The sequence below is a fragment of the Clarias gariepinus genome, chromosome 7 (genome assembly GCF_024256425.1).
Source record: "Clarias gariepinus isolate MV-2021 ecotype Netherlands chromosome 7, CGAR_prim_01v2, whole genome shotgun sequence".
Classification (NCBI taxonomy): domain Eukaryota; kingdom Metazoa; phylum Chordata; class Actinopteri; order Siluriformes; family Clariidae; genus Clarias; species Clarias gariepinus.
In genome coordinates, this window is record NC_071106.1 from 24,966,626 (window position 1) to 24,981,322 (window position 14,697).

General features: G+C 38.2%; 1 protein-coding gene across 2 annotated transcripts in view; it reads right to left on the reverse strand.

Annotated features, from left to right (window-relative positions):
• Positions 1 to 14,697, reverse strand: part of rasgrf1 (Ras protein specific guanine nucleotide releasing factor 1) — a 560,812-nt gene that overhangs the window by 53,982 nt on the left and 492,133 nt on the right. For both annotated transcript variants that reach the window (XM_053500654.1, XM_053500653.1), the window contains 3 exons: positions 8,301 to 8,380; positions 1,652 to 1,769; positions 1,288 to 1,356 (listed from right to left, as the gene is read on the reverse strand). In XM_053500654.1, the coding sequence (XP_053356629.1) occupies positions 1,288 to 1,356; positions 1,652 to 1,769; positions 8,301 to 8,380 (267 nt within the window). The remainder of the gene's footprint in view (positions 1 to 1,287; positions 1,357 to 1,651; positions 1,770 to 8,300; positions 8,381 to 14,697) is intronic.

Below are 14,697 nucleotides of genomic sequence, written 5' to 3' on the forward strand. Positions count from 1 at the left end.
TCCGCAGAGTGACGGCCTCGTGGAACGCTTCAATCGAACGCTCACCACCCAACTCGCCGTGCTTACCAGCGACCGGCAGAAGGATTGGGACGAACGTTTGCCTCTAGTGCTTTGGGCTTATCGCACAGCAGTGCAGGAGTCCTCACAGCTGACGCCAGCTGTGTTAATGTTCAGTCGCGAGTTGCGCACGCCTGTGGACCTTGTGTTCGGGTCCCCTCCACAAGTAGATTTACCCAGGAAGCCGGGTTTGGATTATTTTTTTTCACTGAAAGACAAACTGTTTCGTGTCCACGAGTTGGCACGTAGACACTTGGCGGACGCCGGTGTTAAGCAGCGCCGCGTGTATGACACTCACAGCCGGGGGTGAGACTTTACTACTGGGGAGCAGGTGTGGGTGTATTCCCCCGGAAGGAAAAGGGGGCTCTCCCCTAAGCTCATGTATTACTGGATGGGCCCCTGCATGGTCATTGCCCAGCTCTCCGATGTAGTCTACCGGGTGCGGTTGACGGAGCGGTCGCGAGTGGTCGTGCTCCACCGGGACCGTCTCGCTCCCTATCGGCCCAACGCCAGTGAAACACCGAACTCTGTGGAGGCCGGTCCGCCTCAGAAAGAGGGCTCCACCCCTTCTTCCTCCGCAAAAAGACTCCGGCGTTCACAACGCCAGCGCCGACCACCGTCACGCCTCCAAGACTGAGTTCGCCATAGTGACCGGGGACGGTCACAGCTCGGGTGGGGGCAGTGTGGCGTGGGTGGGGTTTGAGTGACAACCATCATGCTTTGCGGGAGGGATTGTTATGTGTTCACCGTGTTGGGGAAAGGTGTTTGGGGTAGTGGTTTCGGCCAGGTTGTGTGTGTGTGTGGGTAGATGTCTGTTTTAATTAGTGTGGATGTGTATTTATGGAGGTTGGATGTGCTGTTTTGTGCTGGTGTTGAATAAAGTACTCCCAGCCATTTGCATTGGGCAGCCAGGAAGCTCACTCGTCTCTCCAAGTTCCTGCTTAGCGGTGAAAAACGCTACAGTATTTTCTCACATTTCTTTCCACTTTTTTAAAAATTTATCAAAATAAGTTCTACATCCAGAGAGCGGATAATTTGTTACTCACCCTCATCCTTATGGTTGCCCTATGTGCTATAACCACATAGGGCAACCATATGATAAATTGAACTCATTACATGAATTGTATATGTGCATTTTGTAGGTGTAGAGTTATTGATTGTACCCCATCTGTTTGTCTGTTTTTTACACAATTTGGCAGTTACCCCTACTCTATCCATGGTTTTACATACCTTTGGTTGATGATCAATCTTGTATGATGTTTGCTGAAACTGCCGAATTTCTCGGATGATATGGGAAATCTAAAAAAGGATAAAAATCACTGAGTTTAATCAGAATAAAAAGTTTGCAAAAAAATCAATCATGTTTCCTTTCTAAATTCTTTAGGAATGTGTATTTTTAAGGGATATGGTGTTTTACTCCTTTTTAAACACATTACAGTAATGAAATTATATTACAGTGGTTACTAAATCTGTACTGAATGGTTTTATCACATTTTATTTAACACTTTCCAAAAATATCTATTTAAAAACTTTGTCTAGATTTGGCTATTTAAAATAAAAGAACAGAAGGCTCAGCAAAACAAGAATTGTTTACCATTCTCATCTTGGAAAAGTTAACCAGGTTGTCTTCTGTGTAGTTTGGTGTACCCTCCTCAATGAATGCTAGGTCTGTGAGGTACATTCCCAAGTATGGCACACATGGAGGGTCGCAACTAGCAGGCACATGAGTACTTTATTAGATCATGTAAACAGTGAAACCATAAAAGTACAGTGAAACCTCAGATTGCAAGTAACGCGGTTTGCGAGTGTTCCGCAAGACGAGCAAAGATTTTTAATAAATTTTGATTTGAAAAATTAACAAGTCTTGGTTTATGAGTACCAAGTATCATGTATCACGCATGCGCTTCTTGTTTTGACACTAAGCATCACATGATCACAACTGAGCCAACAGTTTTTCTCTTTCTTGCACTGCAGAATTGTTGGGTAAATGACTCCCCTGCTGGGTCTTAGTGCGCGTCTCTGACTGGTATAATAAAGATCTGTGCATGTGCTTACTGTTAACAGTAACACTGTGACTACGTGTGCATGTAAATCTTTTATTCAATATAACTTTTATTAAATCTTTTATTTTGTGTCTGTATGCGTGTGTGTACAGTGCATGTGATGAATAAAGCTAAAACAAATCTCATTAGAGAGCTTAAAAACCCTTTCTTAAAAATTTCTTTCTTTGCGTAAAGGTGCTTATTGTGTCTGTGTGTGCGTGCGTGCATGCGTCATTGGACACCGTGCCACAAACAGACCCTTACTACTTTTGCCTTCACAGACACACACGTACTCTCTTTCTCTCTGCTCTACACAGAAACACTGCTCTGTCACGATTATTTTCAAAGGTAAAGGGCAGGTTGATTTGTTTTATTTTACCTTAACAGCAGTGATTCAGTTAGTGTGTCTCCCAATCGAGTGTCATAAGAGCCGTGGTTCACACGCAAAGAAATGGATCATTAATACAAGTAAATTAAAATAACATCAGAGAAAAAGTGGAACCATAGTGCAACAGTTGTAACAGGTGGTTGCCTAGTTACGCGCTCCTGGCCAGCGGGGGTCGCTGCAGCCTTTAATTTTTAAAATGTAATTTTAATAAAAGAGGAAGAGAGACTGGGCCTAGGTAACAGCAGCCATTCCATAGCCTCGAGCTAAATGCTAATAGCTAAAAGCTAACGCTAAAGCCTAAACCCGAGTGCGGGATATCTTTGTCCAAAGCGCATGTGAGTACATGGGTTTTAATATATATTTAACTTATTTGTGCAAAGCCCGCCGAGGCGTATATTGTATGTTTATGTTTTGAGAACTCATGGCGTTCCTCCTGCTGTGATCATGCAGGAGGGTTTTTGTTTCTTTGTGTTGTTGTTCCGTGTCTGTGTGTTGCCTGGGAGCTGGAGTGTCGGCTATCCCCTGGGATTGAACACGTCAGCAGCAGTGTGCGCGCGGTGCCGAGGGCTCGGCTGCGGGGGGGGCCAAGATGGCGACTGGTGAGAGCAAAAGTGTCAACGAAATTTCCAGGGACGTAGACGTGCTTGCCGTATTTCTTCCGTGCACTCCGGTTAAAAGTCCACCGGGGGAAAAAAGGGAAAGTACAAATGAACATTGATGAGAAAATCGATTCACTCATTAATGCTGTGGCTGAACTCTCATCGAAATGTGACGGTACGTTTCAGAGAGTTGAGTCCTTGGAGAGGGTCTTGGAAAATACTGCTGCTTCTATCACCACTCTTACTACCACCGTAAGTGAGCTGTTACGAGAGAGCACGTCCCACAAAGAGAAGATTTTAAGTCTGGAAAAAATGTTGCATTGCAGCAAGAAAATAAGCATCTGAAGGAGGTGTGTACAGGAATGCAGAACTACAAAAGAAGACGGGATTTCAGGATTTATGGAGTGAAGGAAAGTGGTCCAGACAGGGAGTGTAACACACGAGATATTAAGTGTCTCCAAAAGATCGCGCATAAACTTCCAGATGTAGTGGATTTGGTTCATAGATTTAGACAAAGAGGTGATGGTCGCCATAGAGTGATCATTATACAGTTTGCCATTCGTCTTTATCGAGATATACAGTGTGGAGAGATGCCAAAGACAATCACTATCTAAAAGAAAACAGGCTACACATCAAGGAAGATTTGTCTTCGGAGGAACGAGTCGCAAGAAAGAAGGCATAGCTACTGGTGAAACGTGCAAGAGAAGAGGGCAAGAAGGCCGGCTTTCGAGGAGTATTTGCATTCATTGAAGGGGTGCGCATTAGTGTTCCTGACATTAACTGAGTGGATGGTGGCTGTCAGTGCAAGACCAATGCAAGTGTTTTGATTGACGTATGTTTCATGTTTTCTCCATTTTTACTTTCTCCAAAGGTATTTGTTACTTTATACTCGTTTAATTGATTATTTTTCATATTGGCTGATTACAAGTTTGTCAAGTTCAAATTAATTTTTTTAAATGTTCGAGGCATTCGCGACGCTGTTAAAAGAAAAGCTATATTTCTTTTTGGAAGACATACAGAAGCTCAAGTACTTTTTTTTCAAGAGACCCATTCTTGTGACACTGACTTAAACTTTTGGAAATCCCAATGGAGAGATTACGTTGTTTTTAGTCACAGATCCAATCATTCAGCAGGTGTCACAATTTTCTTTAACAAATTCAAAGGAAACGTTTTGGAAACTATTCGTTCAAATAATGAAAGATGGATTATATTGACTGTTAAACTGGACAATTCCACTTTAAAAATTTGCAATGTCTATGGGTTTAATGTTAAAGCACACAATTTAGAAATGTTCAAGAAGATTTGTGATACAATAACAGATTTAAAAAAGGATGGATATGTAATTATTTGTGGTGATTTCAATGATGCCCCGGATGATTCCGTTGACCGCTTTCTACCTAAACATATCTGTTCACGAATTTCAGATTTATTTTATTTTATAACTGACAAGTTACAAGTTTCTGATGTATGGAAATATTTAAACCCCAATTGCTGTGACTATACTTGGAATAATAGCTCTTTTTCTTTAAAATCAAGAAGATTACTGGTTGATTCCTCATGATTTAATTCACTATGTTTCGGAAACAAAAATTACTTGTGTCCTTCTATCAGATCACAAATTGATATCGCTTTTGATGGGTGTAAGGGTAGTACGATTCGTGGATACTGGAAATTTAACAACTGTCTTCTTTCTGATAGTTACTTTGTGGAACAAATTAAATCACTAGCAAGTATTTTTGAAAATAATGATTTAAATTATACTCAGAAGTGGGAGCTATTTAAATTTAAAGTCATGGTAATTGCTATGAGAAGAGGTAAAAAATTAAAGAAAATTAATAAGATCACAATGATAACAGATCAACTTATTACTTTAAATAAAATATTTTGTCAGAGGAAGAAAAGTCTAAATTATATCTTCTAAATTTAGAAATAGATAAATTGTATATAGAACTAGCAAAAGGTGCTTATGTGAGATCAAGAGCCAAGGTTTTGTAAGGGGAAAGGAATACTAGTTTTTTTTTCTTTAGAATAAAGAAAATAATAAAATAAATGAAACAATCTCTAATAAACCCTCAGATATAGCATCTTTTGTGTATTCTTTTTATGAAAAACTTTATACTTCCCATTTTGACAATGGAAAAATCGGTAAATTTTTACAAACAGTAAAACATTTTGTTCCAACAGTTTCTAATGATTTTAGAAAATATTGTGAGGATGATATTTCCAAAGCTGAGATATCTAAAGCTCTTTTTTTCTATGAAGAAAACCCTTTATTTAATATGTATAAAGAATGTTTAAAACAGAAAGAAATGAGTGCAACAATAAAACAAGTTGTTATCAGTTTACTTTTAAAACCAGATAAAGACCCCTTAATCATTAACAATTGGAGACCAATAACATTATTTAACGTTAATTATAAAATTTTAGACTTAGTTTATGCCACTAGACTAAAAAGTGGTCTGAGTAACATAATTGGTGAATTTCAAACTAGTTTTATGGCAAAACGTCATATTAGTTTAAATATTAGACTTATATTGGACTTATTGGACTATAATCACTTTGTTAATTCGATGCACTCATTTTGTTTCTTGACTTTTACAAGTCGTTTGACACAATTAATCACCAATTTTTATTAAAGGGTTTACATACAATTGGTTTTGGAAATAATTTTATTCAGACTTTAATAAAATAATTTTATTCAGGTTAAAATGTTTTATGGAGGTATTAATAGCTCCATTATATTACAGAATAATACTTCTAGAAGATTCCTCATTAATAGGGGAGTAAGGCAGGGTTGCCCTATTTCCCCATTTTTGTTTTTGATTGTTGTGGAATTATCATCAATTGGTGTTGTAAAAAAATCCAAATTTACACGGTATAACATTTCTTAATAGAGAAATAAAAATTTCGCAATTGGCTGATGATACAACTTTATTTCTGAAAGATAAGAATCAAATGAATGAATGAATTTAAGAATGCAATTAGATTAGTTAAACATTTTCTGATGCCTCAGGTCTCCAGTTAAATATTACAAAGTGTGAAATCCTTCCAGTGCATGATTTTTCTGAACAAGAAATGTTTAACATTCCAGTAAAAGAATGTATTAAATATTTAGGAATTTACATTAAAAAAAAAACTTGTCAGTTAGGCAGCAGCTTAATTTTAATAACAAAATTAAGAAAACAAAAAGGATTTTTAACAATTGGTTAAGAAGAGATTTGTCTATTTTAGGCAGAATCTTATTAACAAAGGCAGAAGGTCTATCTAGATTAATTTTTCCTGGCCTGTCTTTATTTGTTCAGGATTGTACGTGTAAAGAAATTAATAGATTATTGGTTAACTTTTGATGGAAAAATAAACACCACCATCTTAAAAAAAAAATTACTAGCTGGGAAGAAATCTGAAGTAGGTTTAGAAATGCTAGATTATACAGACATGAATAATACTTTCAAAATTAACTGTATCTAAAAGTGTGTGATTGATCCTGATTCAAAATGTTTTTTTATTCTACATAATATTTTTAAAATGGTGGGAGGTCTTGATTTTCTTTTGACTTGTAATTTTTTTGTCTTCTTTTTACCCATAAAACTGTCTAAATTCCATGAGCATGCACTGTTGGCTTGGAAATTGTGCTTTGTGCATAATTTTTCTCCTCACAGAACGAAAATTTGGAATAACGAATTAATTACAGTTAAAGGCAAGAGTTTATTTTTTGAGAATTGGTTGGATTACGGATTAATATACTTGAGTGATTTATTTGATTCATCTTTAAGAATTTACTCTTATGATTCTTTTTTGTCCAAGTTTAACTTTCCATTAAAGTTTAAAGAGTTTTAATGTGCAGCCACTTGACTTACTATAAAGTTGACAATAAAGATTGTAATTTCCTTATAAATGGTAAAAATGTATTTGATAAAAAATGTACTAACAAAGATATAAGACTAGTTTTTATTGAAAAACAGAGAGTTATCCCAAGTAGAAAATGTTTTTGGAATTCCATACTTATAGATGTTAATTGGAGGAAGGCATGGCTGCTTCCATATAAGTATTATCTCAAATAAGGTAAGAGAAATTCACTTAAAGATTTTACACAACATATACCCAACCAATATGTTGCTTTCTAACTTTATGGATGTTGGGAAAGAATGTTCCTTTTGTAACAGCTGTGAGGAATCTTTGTCATTTGTTTGTTAATTGTCAGAATGTACAATCCTTTTGGAGAGACCTTTTGGAGTTTTTCTGCTTTTTCAGTTAAAATTAGTTTAATGATAACACTGAATGTGAAAGAAATTATTTGTTATTTTGAAAATGATGATAAAAATATTTATATTTTCATTTATAAATGTAGATTGTCAAAATCTTCTTTATACAAGGTTTTCTCTAGCAAACTCACTTTTTAATGAAGTCTCTTAAAATTGTGAAAAATGACAATAAAATGACTTCATTCCCACCCCAGCCCCACCCCCGCGTTTAAAAGTGCACAAGTGAGTTTTGCTACAGGAATATCGCAAAATGAGTAGCAAAAGTCAGAGCGCTTGGATTTGAGGTTGTACTGCCAGATCTGAGAGGTTGTGAGCGCTGACTTGTGGTTGTACAGCGAAACTGAAGTAAAGCGCAAAGATAAATGTGTAGAACACAATTGTGCCTGTCATTTTGTTTATGTGAATGACACTTTACACATTTGTCACTATTAATCTGCAACTTCGAATTCAAAACACAGGTGTGCAAATCGATAAATGCAGCTTTTCACATCAGAGCTGTGAGTATAAATTTCAACTTACAAATACAAATATTAATTTTACAAGTTCTCACATTCTAATTTGCAAGCTCTCGGGTTTTGCTACTGTTTTACCTTCATACTCCTTATTTTAGTTTCTCACACACACACACATTTCGCACACAAATGAAAAACTTATCTGTCTGGATTTATTTTTTATTTTATTTTTTTAAAGGCAGGTTAATTCGTTTTATTTTTACTTTATATTTTGTGTTAACTATTTTATTTATTTATTTATTTTGCTGTGAAACAAATTATTTAAGTTTTCAAGTGTTTTGGAATACAAGCCGAAACAAGCTGGAACAAATTATGCTCATAATCCAAGGTTCCACTGTACATATTTGGCTCAAGTATACATTTAAGCACACAATCACATAACTTGTGAAGAACACCACAACAAACATGAAGACAAAAGTAATGAGCAACATTGTGTTTACTTTTTTAAAGCTTCTCTTAGGTTCTTGAACCTTCCCTCAGATGAAACCAACTTCTGCAGCTTGTCAATAACTGTTTTGGTCTAAGGAGAAAATCAAAATCAAAAGACGTTATACATCTCAAAAATGTACAAAAATACAAAAATGACTATGTAAAAATTTTATATGCTTCAACTCAGTACTGATCCAATACAGTAAAATCTTATGCATTTAACGATCCGACAAATGTTATTTATAGGTGAAAGCTCTGGACAAGTTTAGCACCTGTGTTCTTTTACTACAAAGCTATGCTGTTGTAATAGCTGCAGCATGTGGTTTTGTCTTAAAGTATGCAAGGCCTTCCCTGAAATAGACATAGTCTAAAACCTTTATATACCTTTCAGAATTCATAATGCCTTCCAAAGCAAGCATGCTGCCCATACAGTATGCACTTTTTCACCTGCACACTATCAAAGACGCTGGTCTCCCTCCTCTACAGCCCAGAGGATGTGGTGTTTGTGATTTCCGACAAGACCATAGAACACTTTTCCACATTGAAATAGTAAATTTTTAATGAGCTTGGCCTATAGGACACAATAGCGCTTCTGAACCATGTTCACATATAGCCTTTTTACATAACAGAGCTTAAGTCAGCGTCTGCAGGTGGCACGGTCGATTGTGTTTACCGGCTGTGATTTCTGGGACTATTCCCAGGCCCATTTAATAATGTCCAGACCATGGGTATCCCACGAAGGTATTTGGTGTTGTCCCTTAAGCACAGAGATTTCTCCAGTTTACCTAAATCTTTTGATTATTTTATGTACTGTAAATGATAAAAATAAAAATAAAAAACTGATAAAAAAACAGCCTTTGCAATTTGAATATTGTTTTTAAAGTATTCCAGTAACCTTTTATGTACTATTTTACAGATTGGAGAGCATCTGCCCATCTTTACTTCTTAGAGACCTTTGATCTCTAAGTAACATAATAATGCAATAATGTTATAGACCTGATTCTAGATGTTCTTCCTGCTGAATATTTTCAAACATTTCTGCTTTTTCAATCCTTTTTTGCCCCAGTTCCATTTTTTCTGTGACCTGTAGCAGGCATCAAATTTGAAATTAACTTATTTAATGAATAAAAGTAAATCATTAAACATTTCTTATGTTCTCTATGCTCTATTGTGAAGAAAATATTGGTTCATGTGATTTGAAAGTTTTAGTTTTCATTTTATTAAAACGTAAAAACACCCCAACTTTTCCTGAAATTTTGGTTGTATACATGTATATTATATATTTTTATTGGAAAATCTGAGATTTATGTAAATAAAGTATAAGGCAATGTGTATTTTGGATTATTTCTTGGTTTTACCTTGTTGTTAATTCTTACTTACTCTCATTAGTAAGTGCATCAGAAGAATTCCAAAATCAAGCAAACAGCTCTCATTGATCACTGAGGGTTGTTAAGGGTCCAGTGATAAGTTGGGTCACTTTCCAAAGAGCCCTCATTTCTGTGTCCCCTTCTGGCTCTATTTTTGTATTATACTGTCTTTTCTCTCTGTTCAGCTACAAATGGCACTCTTTGGCTGGCTCAAATGGCTGCTCCAAGATTGTCTGACTCATCCTGACGCCCTAATCCTGGTTTGAGATCTAGTCGCATGGAGGCAACTCTTGTGGTGCAGCACTGTATAAATTATAATTATTATTGTCTGCATGTGTTGAATGGGAGACGGTTCCACTTAAACATGAAGGTTTGGATTTTGCGAATGCACACAGCTGTTTTCTGATTTCTTGTGACCACAGTTAACCGGTAGTTCAGGACTAAAAAACAAACGAACAGTTTTGTTCCTGAGTCTTGTTATGACCAACAAGATGTTCGTCAATGTATGTGTTTTGTATAAGTGTTTGTTACTGTGCTCTCTTGCTTGTGTGTGAGTGCATGTGTATGTCTTTCCAGGCCGCTTCACTCAAAACTCAACTCAATGTTTTCTGCCTGTCGCAATGGCAGCCTCAGCCCTCAGGGTGACTTAATTAGCCACGTAATCAGCAGTGTAATTGTTTTTTGTTTAAGATTGTGATTGTAACAATCTGATAATGTTTTGGGTATTCCAGTATTCTGCTGTTTATTTTGAGAGGGGAGGAATTAAATCACTGTTTTTGGTTTTGAAAGTCAGAAAAGATATATGTATTTTTGTTCATGTTTTTAATGCAGATATCTTTGGTTTATTATTTTGGCCTGGGTCCACCCTAAAGCTGTTTCCAGTCTTGTTTGTTCATAGTTGTTTGGGTGTTTATTTGCTGATGTGTATATCTTTTTGCAAAAATACAATCTCACTTGTTCTCTAGCTAGCATTTTGTTTTATTCCTAGTGCCGATATATGTAGGACCACTGTTACCACTGTTTACTGATAACAACTGACAATTATGATTTATACAGTGTTGTGAAATAGCATCTACTTATTTTGCATATTTGTCACACTTAAATGATTCTGATTATCAGACAAATTTTAATCTTACACAATGATACCCCAAGTATATACAAAATGCAGTTTTTAAATATTCATTTTATCTATTAAGGGAAAAAAAGCTGTTTGAACCTGCCTTGCGCAACCGTATGTGAAAAAGTAATTGTAATTTTTTCACATCTTCACATCAAGTACAAATCTGCCAGTCTTTGTAAGACAGAATTTACTGCCTAACTTATTAATAAAAATAAATAAATTTTTGTTTCATCTTTGTTTGTTGAAAACATGGCCATAATACCAAAACATGTGTTTTTCACAAAAATCATTAGAACACCGTCCCCACAATGAAGGATGCAGTATGTATGGATGCAGCAGTGTCCTACATCCGGGCTGCTTTTCTTTAGCTGGAACAGTAGGTTTAACTTGGTTAAACATTTAAGGTAAAGAAAATGTTCCACTTTCAGCATGACAATGACCTGCTCCACACCTCCAAATTAAGGAATGGCTTCACCAAAATAAGATCCAGGGTTTGGAAAAGCACATCCAGAAATAAAAATCTTTGGGGTGAGCGAACAGGACTTTTTATATTGAACAAGGATTTGCACAATTTGACTTAAAATTCTATTTGACAAAGTTCAAACACTATTGCAGGGAAGAATGGCGTGAACATTTACGGCTTCCATTTCACGTTTTTTACACAGACGCCTTGCTCTAAGATTTTTCGGTTACCAAATTCACACATCCCCTTTTGACTATGGCTCCCACTTTGAGATTTGGCTTTGATGCTTCACCGACTGATTTCGACCCTCGCTTCCACCTCCTGACCACACCCCTGTATGATCCTGCTGTCAACATTGTCAGGTCCTGGAGTGGGCACACAGCTCAAAACTCTCCTGCCACCCGGTCTCAGCCTGCATCCTGGCGGAAACCCAGCAGCAGTTTTGGTGGTCCATGCTCAGGGAGGACATCTCCAGCTTTGTGGCAGCATGTGACATCTAAGATCCAAACATGTCGGGTCGGCAGAAGATACAAGGGACAAGCTGACTGCAGGCACTCTTAGGCAAGTACAGTGTGGGGCAGAGAGGCATGCTCTCCACTCAAAACATTCTCCTGAAGACCATTTCCCGTGACCTCTTTCCCCATAACATTGAGCCCTTCCCCATAATTAGATTGTCAATCCATGCGCTGTTAAGCTCTTGCTCCCCTTAAATATTCAGTGGAACAACCCCACCTTTTAAGTGTCCCTGTTACATCTTCTCTCTTCATGTTTTTCCTCACACTGTCACTTTCCCTGTATAATCCTGCTGTCATACTTCTTTGCTTGGATTCATCTCATTCTGCTCTGCCTTGCAACAATAGAATGTTGCAATATAAAGTATTTTTACATGCAGCTTTATTTTATTAAAATAGCCAAATAATAATAGGTAACAAGCTCTGGCCAAATAGACTTACGGGAATGGGGTGTCATTAATGGAGCACAGAAGCTGGCAAATCATCTACCATAATAATTTACAATCAAACAAACCAGTTTCAACCAGTGCTTTAGGCTTACTCATTAGGATGTATGTCCACATTTCTATAAAGCTAGTTTATCAAGTGTTTTTTTGAAAAAACAATATACAACTAAACCTCTTATTAAATAATATTTATAGTTACTACTACTACTTATAATAGTAATAATAATGTCATGGTTTACCTCTAGAGGGCGCCTTGCGCCCCAAGACTCTTGTTCCATTTCAAAGGCTACACTCGATGCTGCGTGAAAACGCTATGGGAACATCTTTCTGTGTTGCCGGTTGTGAAGCATGTGTGTATCAAACACATATATATATAACCTCGATTAGGTGACATCATCTAATGAAGCACACCTGCAGGTTCCAAATAGGAGTGAACCGGAAACATTCCTCAGAACTTTTTGTCTTAATTTAAATAATATTAACTCACCGATTTGGTGGAGTTTGTTGGGTGATCTGTGCCTCCGCTCTTTCGGAGCGCGATTTTCACACCATGTAAACCAGCAAAAATAAGGAAGTGTTTAACTCACCAATATGGCTGAGTTTCAAGCGAAATGTGTCTCTCGGTGTGATAAATCCATCCCAGAGGGGCGATCTCCACACTTACTCTCTCGATTAAAGTGCTTCGCGTGTGGCTCGCATTCTTACAGAGAAGCTACGGGCCACGGCGCATTCCTGGGACTTAAAACTACGTGCATCCAGCAGAGCTGCGAGAGACAGATTTTCCTCCTTTCTTTCAAGTTCTCATCGGATTGGGAAATTCCTCCGTCCGCTTCTCAAGCGCGCCCTCGCGCTTCTTGTGAAATGGACAGGATAGACATTTTCTTTCGCGGAGATAGAAATAGCCTCAAAGCACTCGAAAAAATTCAACGACAGGTTTCTGTCAGGTGGCGGGGGGGCGGAGCCTCAATAATGCTCTTTCCCTTTCCTTAGCAACCTCGACGGGTTAACCCTTTCATGGAGTAAGCTTTATTCATCTCGTGTTTTCGTGCAATCGACTTATTTATTTATTTATTTAAATATAGTTGATGTGGAAGCGCGGGTTATATGATGACACCCCAGATAGAAGAGATGCTTCCAGGCATCTCCCTCCGGTGACATCATCCTCCCTGAAAAGCTAACACATCCTTCCCAGCTGTGTAGACTTTCATCTTACCTGGAGGGAAAAGCTTTTCAGGCAGCAGATCAGGTTGGTGCTCCACTACACATCATGATGGTTTTGCAAGCCTACCAGGCTGCCCTGCTGAGAAACTTGAGCACTGGCGGGGCTCTGAAAGATAGGGCGTTCTGGAATTATGCCGGGCCACAGACTTGTCTCTTCGTGCAACAAAGCAGACGGCTCATGCTATCGGCCGTTTTCTCCTGCGGTAGTTTCCGCGGAGAGGCACGTGTGGCTGAATCTCACAGGCATCAAGGATAAGGATCGTGCATTCCTCCTTAATGCACCATCTCGTCTTCCGGCCTGTTTGGCGATACGGTCGCCACTTCGTGAGGCGAAGTTATATGAACAAGCCTTCAGGAAATTCCTTCCCCACTGTGCTCAAGAATCAGGATTGTCGGCCACCCAGTCTCGACTGGGTCTGACTCTTGCGAGGCGTGAAGCACACAAGGAGAGTGTTTTGAGCCGGGCACCCCTTCGTAAAGATTGGAGTGTGGTGCAATTCGCCTCAAAGAAGTCGGATTGGCATACTCTCTTCTTTACAAAGAAGTCCTGAGGCTCATGTGCCCAGGACCATGGGGGTGCCCCCCCAATGGGGAGAGGCACATAGAATTCCTTTTGAGAATGCAGTGTTCTCCCTGGCACCTCCAGGAGGTCGGTGTTTATTGCCCGTTTCGGGCAACACTAAAGTGTTAAAAAAAACTAAAGTTAAACTAAAGTTTAACTAAAGTGTTAAACTAAAGTGTTTCGGGTCTCCATTAAAGTGTTAGCTCTTCGGTTTTTCCCTGCCATGTTTCAGGATGCCGAACATCTAACATCCCCCTCGTTCAACCAAGCCGCCAACCTTTTGCACCTTTCGGAGAAACTGGCAGTGTGGAAGCTACTGCCCAGTATATCTCCTTGGGTACTAAGCACTGTAGAGGTAAGCTACAGGATTAAGTCTCACATCACCCTCCGCATTTTAACGGCGTGGTCTCCACTTCTGTGAAACCGGAAAGGGCGCATCTGCTGACAGAAGTTGCTGGGAAAAGGGGCCATAGAACATGTTCTCCTACCAGACAAAGAGTCAGGCTACTACAGTCAGTATTTCTTGGTTCCCAAGAGAAACGAGGGGATGCATCCAATTTTTTTATTTTCGCGGGCTGAACCACTATCTAAAAATAAATAAATACAGCTTCAAAATAATGACTGTCAAAGTGATTGTTCTCAAATCCTATCAAACGATTGATTTGTGACAATTAATGTAAAGGATGCATACTTTCATATAGAAATATTGCCACAATA